Source organism: Topomyia yanbarensis, chromosome 2 (assembly GCF_030247195.1).
Source record: "Topomyia yanbarensis strain Yona2022 chromosome 2, ASM3024719v1, whole genome shotgun sequence".
NCBI classification, from domain to species: domain Eukaryota; kingdom Metazoa; phylum Arthropoda; class Insecta; order Diptera; family Culicidae; genus Topomyia; species Topomyia yanbarensis.
In genome coordinates, this window is record NC_080671.1 from 327,495,014 (window position 1) to 327,509,365 (window position 14,352).

The 14,352-nt window shown below is 36.8% G+C and overlaps 1 protein-coding gene across 1 annotated transcript; it reads left to right on the top strand.

The window, feature by feature from the left end:
• The first annotated feature begins 11,291 nt into the window (after positions 1–11,291).
• On the top strand, positions 11,292–11,900 carry LOC131680584 (sterol regulatory element-binding protein cleavage-activating protein-like). The gene is made up of 2 exons (XM_058961297.1): positions 11,292–11,367; positions 11,432–11,900. The coding sequence occupies exons 1-2, from the start codon at positions 11,292–11,294 to the stop codon at positions 11,800–11,802; spliced, it is 447 nt and encodes a 148-aa protein (XP_058817280.1). The 3' UTR covers positions 11,803–11,900.
• Positions 11,901–14,352: the final 2,452 nt, after the last annotated feature.

Below are 14,352 nucleotides of genomic sequence, written 5' to 3' on the forward strand. Positions count from 1 at the left end.
TTTTAAACATTTAATCCAAAATGGTATTTCCGGCACATACGATAAGGTTATACAGTTTGAAAGAAACCTGTAAATTTCCGTTGAATCAAATATAATGAAATGTTACGACGAGTGATATGAATATTACACGACCATAGCGTCATTAGAAAAAAATCTCTACTGGCAATACCGGGTGGGATTCGAACCGACGACTATCAGTAATCATTTGCTCACTGAGCATGCCTCTTTGCTTACAAGGCCATACCAGCATATAGTTGCTTGGTTTACAAATGGCATACACACTAATAAAATATTAGCCCAGGGTACTCCAATGAGAACCAAATGAAGTGAGACCTTCAATTCCATAAAAAAACATGTTTCAAGGGTTGTGGAAAACGCAAGCGCATATTTCTTCGGATTTTCTGACAGCAAACTTTTCTTTTACACATCTTGTAACGTTTTGTAACATAATGGCATTATTAGCACTAATTTCAACAATAAAATTTAATGAAATTGTTTACGTTTCAACCGCCCTTTGCCTCACCTATATACGGTTCAAAAATATAATTAACATCGACAGCTGTCTTATCACACAAAGAAATTCGAGGTGTAATGTTCCCATTGGTGTAATAATAAAGCTGTTATATGGGGAAATTTTAAGTCAATACGCATTAAACAATGGATGATTACGCTGGGATATAACAATGTATGATACACTAGAACGGCCGCACTCCATGAAACATCGCGCTTAGCCGATCTGTCTTTTTAGATTAAAGGATTGGAAAAATTGGTTAAATAAGTTAAACTAATCAATCAAATTCTGTTTAAAAAAATGTTCCTGCGATAAAACTAAAATGGGAGGCTTATTACTACCGCTACAATACATAATTTCAAGCGCAAATAGCAAATACAAGTACAAGTAACACCAAAAACTTACTGGCAACCTTACAGCGGCATTTATGAAGCAGTTCTTGCGGCCTGTACGTTTCGGTGAATGTTTCAATAATTTTCTGGCTGATTATAGAAGTTACGAGCCACAATTTGCTGAGCTTGTGATAGATAGCACTCAGGTGTAGTTTATGTATGTCATCTATCGACTAAGCAACCATCTGTTAGTATGGCCCAGTAAGTAAAGAGACGTGCTCAGTGAGCGAGCAAATGGTTGCTCGATAGTCGGTTCGAATCTCGGTGTTTACCGGTTGTCATTTTTTTTTCTAATCACACGCTATGGTCATGTAATGACGTGTTCAATGGCAGGTGTAAACCCCACCATTGTTTAGTAGATTTGAGTGCACTGTTTTATTGCACTTTCGAGCATAAGCGTTCAACTATCGAAAAGGTAATAATTTTCATATCGCACGTAATATTATGCCTTTTGTTACATCTGATGCAATGGAAATTTAAAGGCATCTTTCAAATTGTTTCGTTTGACATACTGGTTATCTTTTTTTTTGGATCGTCATATATTTTCAAGGGGGTTCAAATCTTGACAATGGAAGACCAAGAGTATAGAATTACCACATTTTGCGTGATGTATTAAGGGTATTTCACAAGTTCTACGCAACTTTTATAATTTCGTTGCTTACGAACGAAAGCAAAGACAATAATGTGAATTTTAACGCTTTTCAGCGATTGTAATTAACGAAATATGGCGGCACCCACCGTAATAGTGTGAACATAGGCACATCACCCGACAATCATTCAACTGATCCGATTGTATTGTGTGATAAATAACCAAAAAAATAAATTTTTATTAGAGTCTCTCCTCTTTTTTCGGGCTTGAGACCGACTACAGTAATTTTTATCCAAAATTTATAGCTTGCTATCTATGAGGTATGGAGTTCACAAAGTTTTGACCAAAGAAGCCATCATCCCTACAAATTTAAATTTATTTATGGTACGCGAGTTCCAAAATTCACAACTTAGTTTCACTTCAGGTGATGTTGGACCCTCAGTTGAATTTGAGCGATTTTCTCCTAAATATACGAGAAATATCCCAAACAACATTGACTATCAGTCAGTTTTCGATAAAGCCATTGTTTGTTCTCCAAAAGCAATTGAGAAGACACAAAGTCTCACTGATTTGAATTTAACAGATATGTCACTTAAAAAGAAGTCCTCAGAATGTAAAGATGATCGCGATAAAATTATCTTTTATTTAAATGAAGATTACGATAACGAACTAGCATCTATCCCTTTAAATGATAGAACTAATTTGGAAGTTGCACTTAGTTTCAATACTATAACGCCTCCTGGAGCAAAATTTAATTCAGAAGTTTATCGCGATAACAGACAGTTGAAATTTTATTTGAAAGATTTTCAAGACTCTGGAAATAAGTTCACGATTACAAGGAAGCAATTCAATGAAATGATTGATCCTGTAACGAAAAGGTTGATTGATTATAGATCAACTAATGCTGTCAGAAAAGTTGCTAACTTGGAGGAAAAGAAGTTAATTACCAGCTATCATGACATTATTAGAGATGTTGCACCTCCATGTCATATGTACGTTGTACTTAAAAAGGACAATGTTCCCGAAACGAAATCTAAGAGAACAGTTCTCATTTATACAGTTTGCAAGTTTATGCAATGCAAAAGATTTATACTGAAAGCTACTTTCTTGACCCATGGATCGCATGACATCACTTTTAATATCTTGCATGACATGGACAGTATTGAGCATCCTGATGGAATGTGTAATCAAGTACGAGGAAAAGACCGCGCTCGTATCAAAGAACGAATGATGCTCGAACGACCTAAGGAGCTAATTCGTTCTGAAATTGTTGGTGTAGGAGAAAGATCACATCAATTTTTGATTGACAAAGATCTGAAGCTCTGTACATCTGAAGAAGTAGTTAGAAAAGTTGGCTCTGAAATACGTAACGAACTTAGAAGAGACAGTGACCAATGGGTTGCACTAACCAAAATTTACTTAGAAAATGACATGTTAGGGTTCCTAGACTTTGGACCCTTTAACGCAGGCCTCATAAGTGATGCGCAAATTAAAATTATTATATATGCAACCGAACGTGGCAAAAGAGCGTTAGATTGCTATTTTGATGCCACAGGAGGAGCTTGGAAAAATCCACGAAATGATTTAAAAAATAAAACAGTCTACATGTATAGTTTGGTTACCAGAATCAAATGTCATGATGCAGACAAAAGTTTGATGACATTTCCAATCGCTGAAGTGTTCACAACAGATCATACTACTGGTAACATTCACATTTTCTTGTTAAAAATTGTACACCGCATAAGAATAAAGTCGAACAGAGAACTCCACACAATTATTCGATCGGTTACCTCTGATTTCGCAATGGCTGGAATAAATGCATTATGTCTGTCTTTCAACTCCATGAGCGTTGTCCAATATTTGCATGCCTGTGCTCAGTATATGGCCAATATGACTAAAGATTTAGAAAACGATATTAATATTGTTATAATACGCCTTTGCACATCACATGTAGCAAAAATTATTTATGCTCTTGTTGACACGTACATAACTGATTCAGCTGATCCAGATAGAATCAATCTACGCAGTCTTCTATCAGCTATACATGACATAAAAGATTGCAATGAAGTTTTCGCTCTTTTTTCACATTTGTGGAGATACTTGATTGCTGAAACAGTAGATGAAAAAAAAAAAATAAAATACGCATCCCTTGAGAGCTTCTTTAGAAACTGTACTGAAATAGTAGCTTCTGAAATTCATAGCGGCTTAGTTGAAGCTGGAATTAAAGCAGCATCTGAAATTGAAAATGAAAAGTCGAAGACAATATACTCACAAAGTCCATTCTACCAGAGAGGTTTTAACGAATTCAAAGCAATAATTGAAGAAAAATTTGAAAGCATGTTTGAGTTTAGCCGGAAACAACCAGCTACATATAAGTTCGTAACAACATATCTACGCCGATTTGTTACGTATCTTCCCATGTTGATTGCAACCCTCTGGTATGAAGAACATAGTGAGTTGAGCAATATAGATAATAAAACTGCGAACAGAGCAAATAACGGCGTAATTGAGGCCCACCACAAGAATGTTAAAGAAGATATAAGACTGTCCAAAGCGGTGGGAAAAGTTCCAATACATATAGATGATTATATCGAGTATATGTATATAAAGGAGATGGCACCTAAGATTATTTCAGCTCGACTAAAAATTCCCAAAAATCGATCAACGCGTAACGTTCGACCTTCAGAACACAAGCGTATTCGGTCCAATAGTAAACTTGAAACTCCAAAATCACAGCGAAGTGATGTTGGAGAAATGTACAATCAGACACCATCTCTCGCAAGTACAATATCGTCCTGGAATGACGACAAAATTACAAATATGCATATTTCAGATATCATAAAAACCAAAGAAACTTTCAAAAAGCGATCGCTTAAAAGTGAAATTGAAGGTTCCAAAAACAAATGAACACGATACAGACAGGATCTTTTTTCCGCAAAAGAAATGGAGTCATATTTCGAGACAAACAAGACACCAAAAAGAGTACCCGATCAACCAAACTTTGGTTTAGCTGGAATAAGCCCGATCGCTGTGTCAACGCCAGCTTGCCTATTTCGTAAACGAAATGAACTATCCCCCCGCCAATTGAAAAATGTATCTGATGATACCACCAAAACTCGATTGTCTACAATTGCTGAGGAAAGTAGCCAATACATTTCAAATATTGCTACATCCAAATCAGGTGGAATTGTTGAAAAATGTAATGATATTACTACAACGATACTCAAACCATTTGACTCGAAAATTAGACATGTTGAGTCAGTCTACGATAAAAGTACAATTCCTTTCGATCAGGCATTTGAAGGTTTCGACTCCACCACATTTAAAGGATTTGGTAGTATTTTAGAAAATAAGCTCATTTCTGATCCACTTTACTACACTAGAGATCGACCAAGAACCTGTGATGATTTATGGATTTTGTTAAAAAGCAGATATAAGCTTTTATATGGTGATTTAAAAACTCTTTGGGAAAATAACTGGAGCAGTTGGTTTTCCAATTATTTGATCGAATTTCTCCTTAAATTTTTCAGTATTCACTATGGTATTCCCACTAAGGTTGTATCGCATGTTCAAACCAGTTTATTATTCGCAATGGTTGACCATCTGGTACAAAAGCAGTGCAATAATATTTCAAATGAGGACATGAAAGACATCATTATTAAAAATTTGAACCATTCACTAGTTTTACTGCCACTGTTATATAATCATCATTTTTCAATTGCTATAATTGACACGGAAAAAAAGGTTTTCCACTATTTTGATTCTCAATTCAGGCATTCACCTCAATATATGTACAGCAAGTTGTTGAATACATTGGAAAAAGTCGAAAGACAGTTCACGAATGATCTATTATTACAGATAATCAGTATTTTCAAAACCCCAACAGTCGGGGAAATGAGAATAAACTGTCAAAATGATGGCAATCATTGTGGACCTTACGTGGTTAATAATGCTGAACTATATCTTCGGAACGAATTCCTTTATGATCAAGATTTTGATCCCATCAAATATAGAACATATTTGCTCAAAACTCTTATTGATCATTCTGATAACGTTGTAAACCTATGTCGTAAGTGTGGCGATAAAAGGGTCGAAGCTACTAACACTCAAGACTGGGTTGCTTGTGATACATGCACAAAATGGTATCATTCAACATGTGTAAATGACGATTGTACAGTAGATTGGGATTTTAGAAAATTCGTTTGCGAGATGTGGGCTACATTCAACTAAACAATAAAAGTTCCATTTGTGAGATTTAAGTTATATTCAGCTAAAAGATCTCACGTTCGAACAGAAAACGAATCAATATATCACATTATGTTGTGATAGCTAAACATGTTAGATTTAAATCTGCCTGCAGTAATTATTTTTGAATCATGATTAATTGTTGATAATATAATGCAATACTGCTTCCTTTGGGTTTTGTTTGTGAACTCCATACCTCATAGATAGCAAGCTATAAATTTTGGATAAAAATTACTGTAGTCGGTCTCAAGCCCGAAAAAAGAGGAGAGAGTCTAATAAAAATTTATTTTTTTGGTTATTTATCACACAATACAATAGGATCAGTTGAATGATTGTCGGGTGATGTGCCTATGTTCACACTATTACGGTGGGTGCCGCCATATTTCGTTAATTACAATCGCTGAAAAGCGTTAAAATTCACATTATTGTCTTTGCTTTCGTTCGTAAGCAACGAAATTATAAAAGTTGCGTAGAACTTGTGAAATACCCTTAATACATCACGCAAAATGTGGTAATTCTATACTCTTGGTCTTCCATTGTCAAGATTTGAACCCCCTTGAAAATATATGACGATCCAAAAAAAAAAGATAACCAGTATGTCAAACGAAACAATTTGAAAGATGCCTTTAAATTTCCATTGCATCAGATGTAACAAAAGGCATAATATTACGTGCGATATGAAAATTATTACCTTTTCGATAGTTGAACGCTTATGCTCGAAAGTGCAATAAAACAGTGCACTCAAATCTACTAAACAATGGTGGGGTTTACACCTGCCATTGAACACGTCATTACATGACCATAGCGTGTGATTAGAAAAAAATGACAACCGGTAAACACCGAGATTCGAACCGACTATCGAGCAACCATTTGCTCGCTCACTGAGCACGTCTCTTTACTTACTGGGCCATACTAACAGATGGTTGCTTAGTCGATAGATGACATACATAAACTACACCTGAGTGCTATCTATCACAAGCTCAGCAAATTGTGGCTCGTAAGTTCTATAATCAGCCAGAAAATTATTGAAACATTCACCGAAGCGTACAGGCCGCAAGAACTGCTTCATAAATGCCGCTGTAAGGTTGCCAGTAAGTTTTTGGTGTTACTTGTACTTGTATTTGCTATTTGCGCTTGAAATTATGTATTGTAGCGGTAGTAATAAGCCTCCCATTTTAGTTTAATCGCAGGAACATTTTTTTAAACAAAATTTGATTGATTAGTTTAACTCATTTAACCAATTTTTCCAATCCTTTAATCTAAAAAGACAGATCGGCTAAGCGCGATGTTTCATGGAGTGGAGTCTATCATACATTGTTATATCCCAGCGTAATCATCCATTGTTTAATGCGTATTGACTTAAAATTTCCCCATATAACAGCTTTATTATTACACCAATGGGAACATTACACCTTGAATTTCTTTGTGTGATAAGACAGCTATCGATGTTAATTATATTTTTGAACCGTATATAGGTGAGGCAAAGGGCGGTTGAAACGTAAACTATTTCATTGAATTTTATTGTTGAAATTAGTGCTAATAATGCCATTATGTTACAAAACGTTACAAGATGTGTAAAAGAAAAGTTTGCTGTCAGAAAATCCGAAGAAATGTGCGCTTGCGTTTTCCACAACCCTTGAAACATGTTTTTTATGGAATTGAAGGTATCACTTCATTTGGTTCTCATTGGAGTACCCTGGGCTAATATTTTATTAGTGTGTATGCCATTTGTAAACCAAGCAACTATATGCTGGTATGGCCTTGTAAGCAAAGAGGCATGCTCAGTGAGCAAATGATTACTGATAGTCGTCGGTTCGAATCCCACCCGGTATTGCCAGTAGAGATTTTTTTTCTAATGACGCTATGGTCGTGTAATATTCATATCACTCGTCGTAACATTTCATTATATTTGATTCAACGTAAATTTACAGGTTTCTTTCAAACTGTATAACCTTATCGTATGTGCCGGAAATACCATTTTGGATTAAATATTTAAAAATTAATCTGGCATGTGATGGACGAATAAAAACGTTAATTCTTCAATCAATCGATAGTTCGCTCTCTGGACAACTAATTATATTTGCCGATTTTTTTTGCGAGTTTAATAAAATGATAGGGTTTTGTAAATGTGTTCGAGCGAAACAAAAATTCGAATGTAGTGCTACGTGGAATTTCAAACAAATGACAACGCGAAAAAATACACATTACACCCGCCTTACAGACGCCATTTGAACGAAACCTGTGAATTTCCATTGAAACGGATGTAACAAAAAGCCAACGTTGGAAAATATTACCCGGCGGCGCTAAAATATTTTTTTATGGTTTGCATTTTGATTTGATGGAATGCTAAGCGTGCGTGCTCAGCAGTGAAACAATAATATTTCCAAAAATCTGTGAAATTTTCATCAAAATGCCAAAAATCTGTCATCTGTAAAAAAGAATCTGTGATCAAAAATTAGGACAAAATCTGTGACATTACAGAAAAATCTGTGAATATGGTGGTGGTATAAACCCTGGTGGGGGCTCGGTGGCGGTACACTACTTTTACTTTACTACCAACCGGTTGGTTTTGCTTGCTGCTTCTGTATGATGATCAATCATAAATAAAAAAGGCACATGTAAATACCGAGATTCGAACCTACAACCATCAGCAACCATTTGCTCACTGAGCACGCATGTTTACTAATTGGGCCATACCGACATAGAGTTACTAGGTCGAAAAATGGCATACATATGCTTCACCTAAGTACTATGTATCACAAGCTTACTGAGTGCAGCTCGTAATTTTATAGGTTAAATCATGTAAAATGATCAGCCAGAAAATTACGATGCGATCTTGTTTATGTCAACTGTATTATTATTTCCTGGTGTGGATTCCATTCTATATTGCAATGCAAACAAGCGATAAGTGAGCTTTTTGCTAATTACACTATGGTAGCATATGGAAGAATATTTAAAAAAACCAAACTCAATTTAGGAAACATGGATCACTGTGTAAGTATTGTAAAGGGCCCATTTGACTGCTAGAATCGCCGTTTTATTGTGCTCCGAATATTGCCCATATAAAATCAGTTTAAAACAGAATTTTATATAAAATTGGCCAATATAGGTCAAAACAGAAAAATTAGCATCTGAACGCTACTCCCATTGCAACATTACATTGTTTTAATCGTTATTACTTCATAGAAATCTGTTTTTGCTTTTGAAATCTACAATGTGTTATATGTGCACTAATAGTATTTCGAATTTATACAGAATTCGAGGAGCGTTAATTTATTTATAGATGTGCTATTTGGTTGGTGAGTTAAGCTTTTTGGTTGCTGGTTGTTCAGATATTCGACACCAGGGTGCGAATAGAAGAAGCGGCATTTCGAAGATAATTTAAAAACATCATAAAGACTAAAGTCAATAGACCTTTCTCGTCAAAAAATTTTATATGCAGAACAGCTTCTGTTTTCATCGCTGGATCGATTCTGAATACTGTCACGTTAATTTGGTGTCGCTAACTATTGAAAAATTTAAAAATTCCTCGAACTGCCCATTTTACTATGTATTCCCCTGTCCTATTTTACCTTGATTCTCCATACTTTTACACCATTTGGATGAACTTCGAGTGGGGAATATGAAATAAAGTTACGGCGGGAAGCCTGTAACAAAGTTCCAGTAGCCTACCGCTCGCCGGCATCTATTTTAATCAGGCTATTCGGCGTTTCGTGTACTGGGTATGAACTCCAAGAGTTCATTCCAATTTGCTAAAAACATTGTTTTGACGTTGATGAACCCCAAAACAGTGTTGCAGAATATACCGATTTATCGATATTTAAACCGATTTTTAATTTCAATGCCAATAAAGCTACTAAAAATACCGATTTCTTTTCTCTTACCAAAAAATAACGATTTTCATATAAGATCAATTAATATGGGCCCTTTTAGAAAATGTCTTCACCTTTCCACATCAAATCATCCGGAAATTGATTCAGCAATCTGCCAGGTTACTATAAAAACTTCAAATGAAGTTCAACAACCGATTCTGAAATTGATTGAGCTCAGTAGGTTTCATTACATAACATTAGAATGATCTATAAATTAAAAACCAATAATTTGCAGTTGCAGGTAACTTTTGGTTAGCATACATCTTCACACCGATAAATACCTTATTTTTATTTAGAACTATACCGATATTAGATTTGTCCCAGTACCAGTAGAAAGTGGAAGTACTCCGGAGCAAACAAAGAGAAAATCGTTCCTATGTTCTCTTCTCTTTTTTCTTCTTCCGTTAGCAAACATGGAGTAAAAAGCAAGTATTTTTTGCTTCTGTTTGCTCCGGAGCAACTTCTGTGTACTAGAACAAACCTATTATACAAAACCATCTGACAACGCTGCTCTAAAGTGAAAAGTGCTCTTCAAACATCGATGACATCTTTTTTTTCCTGTTTTCTCTACCTACCTAAACATCAGCTGTCTCCCGTTTCCCGAGAGTTCGCCGACCAGTTTTGCTTTCAAACTGAAAAAAACTACAGTTTAACTTCACCAGGCACAATCATCAGAATGAGATGCAGGAAAATATTAACCCAGAATGGTTTTACCGTCCAGTGTGAGAAACATTTTACAAATGATAAAAAAGGTATTTGTGCGGATCTGCGAATTCGGTTTTTGTGGAATAATTCGACCAAGGGCTATGATGTATACTATAGCATCGGTGGAGAGTAAGTCCAATCATACAGCTTCATCCCACCCCGGGAGCAGATGAGCGCTAGCGAATGTTCTCAGCCACCTGGAGGAGGAGGTTCAGCGTGGAAGAAATGTTACCAGACTTCGCCGATCTGGTGTCTGAACTTTTTTTTTGATAATCTCAGAGATTGGGTGTGCAGATGGACGGTTGGAGTTCTGGGAGGGAACGACTGGTAACTTTAAGGTAAATTGTTTGGAGTCATTTGTTTTTATTACAACTATTGACGGACGTTTCATTGCAGGGTATATATGAAGCCGAAAACACCCACAACAATGGGGTAACTAACACATAGCTCGCCGGTGACAAAGTGATAGTCGCACGGTTGAGTGGAGGAATCGATTTTCTGAAACTGGAAACGTATACGCAAGGTTGTCAGATCGATTGGGGATTTACGTCTGCATAAGGGCGAAGTAAGTTCTATGTTTCAAGCAATTTTTTAAGCTCACCTAGGGCGCAGAACGGACAGATTTTACTTGTTCTTTTAAAACACTGTTCATTCTAAGTTATTTTATTTTCAGTCTGTAATGAGTATGTAATCAAGTGCCTTAATTCTTATTCTTTTTTAGCCCACGCACGTACCGGTTCGGCAGGAAGCATTAGTTAATTTCAGCAATCCGTCCACAGCGTTGCCAGCTCAACATCACGCATCCGACAAGGAGCTTCGATGTGTCCTGGAGTTTCACCAGCAGCGTCACCGGTGACATGTTTGGAAGTGGCGAGCGGTACAGTCATGACTGGCAGCCAGGGCCACACTTTTAAAGTATTCCGGCTAGATAGCCACCTATTGCAGTTCACCCTAAACGGCTATTGCGGTCCTATCACATGTATTTTCATAGACCAGTGGCAGGCGCATCTGGTTACCAGGATGGTGTGCTATGTGTGTGGGACTTGATACGGGGTATGTCAGCCAAATTTACGGTATGGCCTAAATCTACATAATTAAATTGATTGGTTATTTTTAGGTGCCTGTATGTGCAAAATTGAAGCGACAAAATTGACGACTCAATCGTCGCACTTGCCTGTTCCCCGAGTTACGCAATATCGCTTGGACTGGACGAACGAATACGGATCTGGGATAGATTTCAGGGTCGTATGGGACGACAATACTGGAGATGTAGCTCGGGAAGTCAGGCTTGACTGTTCCAATTCACAGCTAAATCCGAAGATTATGCTACCTGCCAGTGGTTCGGTAATTTGTGACTACGGAAATCGAATGAGAATCGTTCGTTTCCCACTTGTGGCGGCGGAAAAGTGGTTCGGTCCGGGGAATCGTAATCGGCCAGCTGTACAGCTGCAGCCTCCGAACGAAGCCATTGCTAGCACGAGTCTTTGATTTGGAAGGATAGTTGCTGAGGACCATTCTCACAATAGTATAAAAGTTCTAAGTTCTAACCTCAAAAACAGACAACAATAAAATGTATTTCTTTCAGAGTTGATAATATCCATTACATGATCAAATGCGCTGATGGGTATGAATATGCATGTGTACGGTTTGGTAACCAGTACAATTTACACCTTTCTATGCAGTGCACGGCCACCAATGATTCTTCCATAAATTTAGACATTGTGCCGAACAAGAGTAAATTCGCGTATATAAAATATATAGGAGGCCCTATTTTCACAGTCACGTCACTTAGTGACTAGAAGGAAATTTTCTTCTAGTCACTAGGTGACGTGACTGTGAGAATAGGGGCTTGGAGCATATCGCTGTCTGTGCACGGAACTGAACATGATTAAATTTTTGGCTCACGCGCATTTAAACGATCACTTAGCCTATGTGTCCGCATGTGACTGGTGGGGTAGCGTTGAGGGATTTTGTCGCCGCTCACGGTACATTTCTATTTCTTCTCACTAATGTGTAAGTACATTTGCTGCACCCGCTTCTAGTGAATACATTGGAGCAGATATCACAAATAGATCCGAAAAAGTTATTTCTTCGGGAGAAACGCTTCTCACATATCTCGAATTCCCGAAGTCCTGGTGAAATTATGGTTGATATAACAAATTCTGCCTGTTTCCCAGCATTCTGCTTGATATATTCCTGTCTATGATAGGCTACTAGTATATTCCGTCTGAAAATATCTAAATCGTTAGCAAAGAAACACTTGACATTAGTGACGATAGTCACCCGTATGAACGTTTGCAGATAGGCTAAAATGTTGTAGATAAAAGCTTTGTCGCATACGGTGCATTTGCATGGAGCAATTTAAAAAAAAAGTTCTTGAAAAATGCTTTACCCTCTACATCACATCCCTATCTTTGAATTGAACAGTCTGATTCCGTCAGCAGCGCCGCGTTGATGAATTAGTGGATTTTTTATAATTCCATGGATGAAATATACAGACTAGCAAAATTAGATTATAAGCTATACGGTTACGTTACAATGTCTTAGTTAATATCTTCCGCTACCCGACATTGTGAGGATTTGGTGTGATTATTTGTTGAAAGGAAGATTCCTTCACCGGATTAATAGTCAAACCAACAGATTTCTGTGGGATTATAATGAAATTAATAAAAAATTACATAAAATTTAAAACTTTTTCTTGGTTTCATCTTGTTTCATTAATTTGCGCCGTTGAAGCAGTTTGGTAAAACGTTCCTTATCAAACTCGTGCTTATCGCATAGCGCGAATTTCAAAATGTCGAATCTTTAACACAATAGCCAGAGCATGTAGTTCAGCATGCTAAGTTTGTCGCCGTGTGACGTAAGCTAAACCTCGAGTCTTAAGTTATTTTTCAAAGATTTACAATCTGGTACCAAATTCGATTATGATACCGGTGGGAATACCGTGTTGGAATCGTAATTCGATACTAGGGCGCAACTACCAAACCGTGGAATCTCAATCAGAATGCGATCCAACACTTTCCGGAACGGATCCGTTGGATAATTTTTGCTGGATCTCAGGGTGTGCTTCCTCGATGTAATCGGCTCAACTGATTCGTAAAGTGTTACATTACCCTTACTGGGCACCTGCAATGATGGCACCTAACCCACTAGGTTTACGTCGAAATATGTATAACTCGAATTTTCCACTCGCGTAAATATAGATGGTGCGATGGAATGTTTTCTTGGGGGGCATTACCGCATCGAGTTAGTTTTACAGATTTAAATAATTTTTTCAAGACCTTATAACAGTAATGGGACAATGCAAGATTGACAGTTTAGCGAGCTTGTTTACATGGTCTTAGAATATAAAAGCAATTCGAACCAAGCTTCGTTCTGGGTGAAATCAAAAATTTTCTAAGTCCATGTAAACAAACTCTCTGAACTGTCAGAAATGTGAGGTTATACATTTTCATGCAATGTTCTATAGCAAACTGTCAAAGATACACTCTCGAGTTCATTTGTGACGTCACCGTAAAGTAATGAACTTAGTATCGTGATTCACCACTTCATTTGCAGTGTTGCCGATAAAGCAAACTGAAATATGCAAAACAGTGCTGCCGAAACAAGTATTTCGAGTCTCACCATTCTTGATTTGGTGAAAATATTACTCAACATTCTTGCAATTTTCAATTTTCAAAAAATCATTAAAAAATCAGGGAATGTCACAAAAATCTCATTTTACCGTGAATGGTCTTAAAAATGTGATATCTTTGGATCAAAAATAAGAAAAACAGGGGTTAGGTCGGACAAGAAAGGTCTATTTAGGCAATATGAGCTACAATATGTATTTTAGAGGACACATTTGGCTACTAGAATTGCTATTTTACGTTGCTCTAGTAGTTGAGGCTTTTGAGAAAATATTTTTTTCCTTCAGTGGTCCTACATTACCGGTATATGGGAGAACATTTAAAAAAATCATAAAAAATACTAAAGTCAAATTAGGCAATATGAGCTACTATGTGTATTTTAGAGGACACATTTGGCTACTAGAATTGC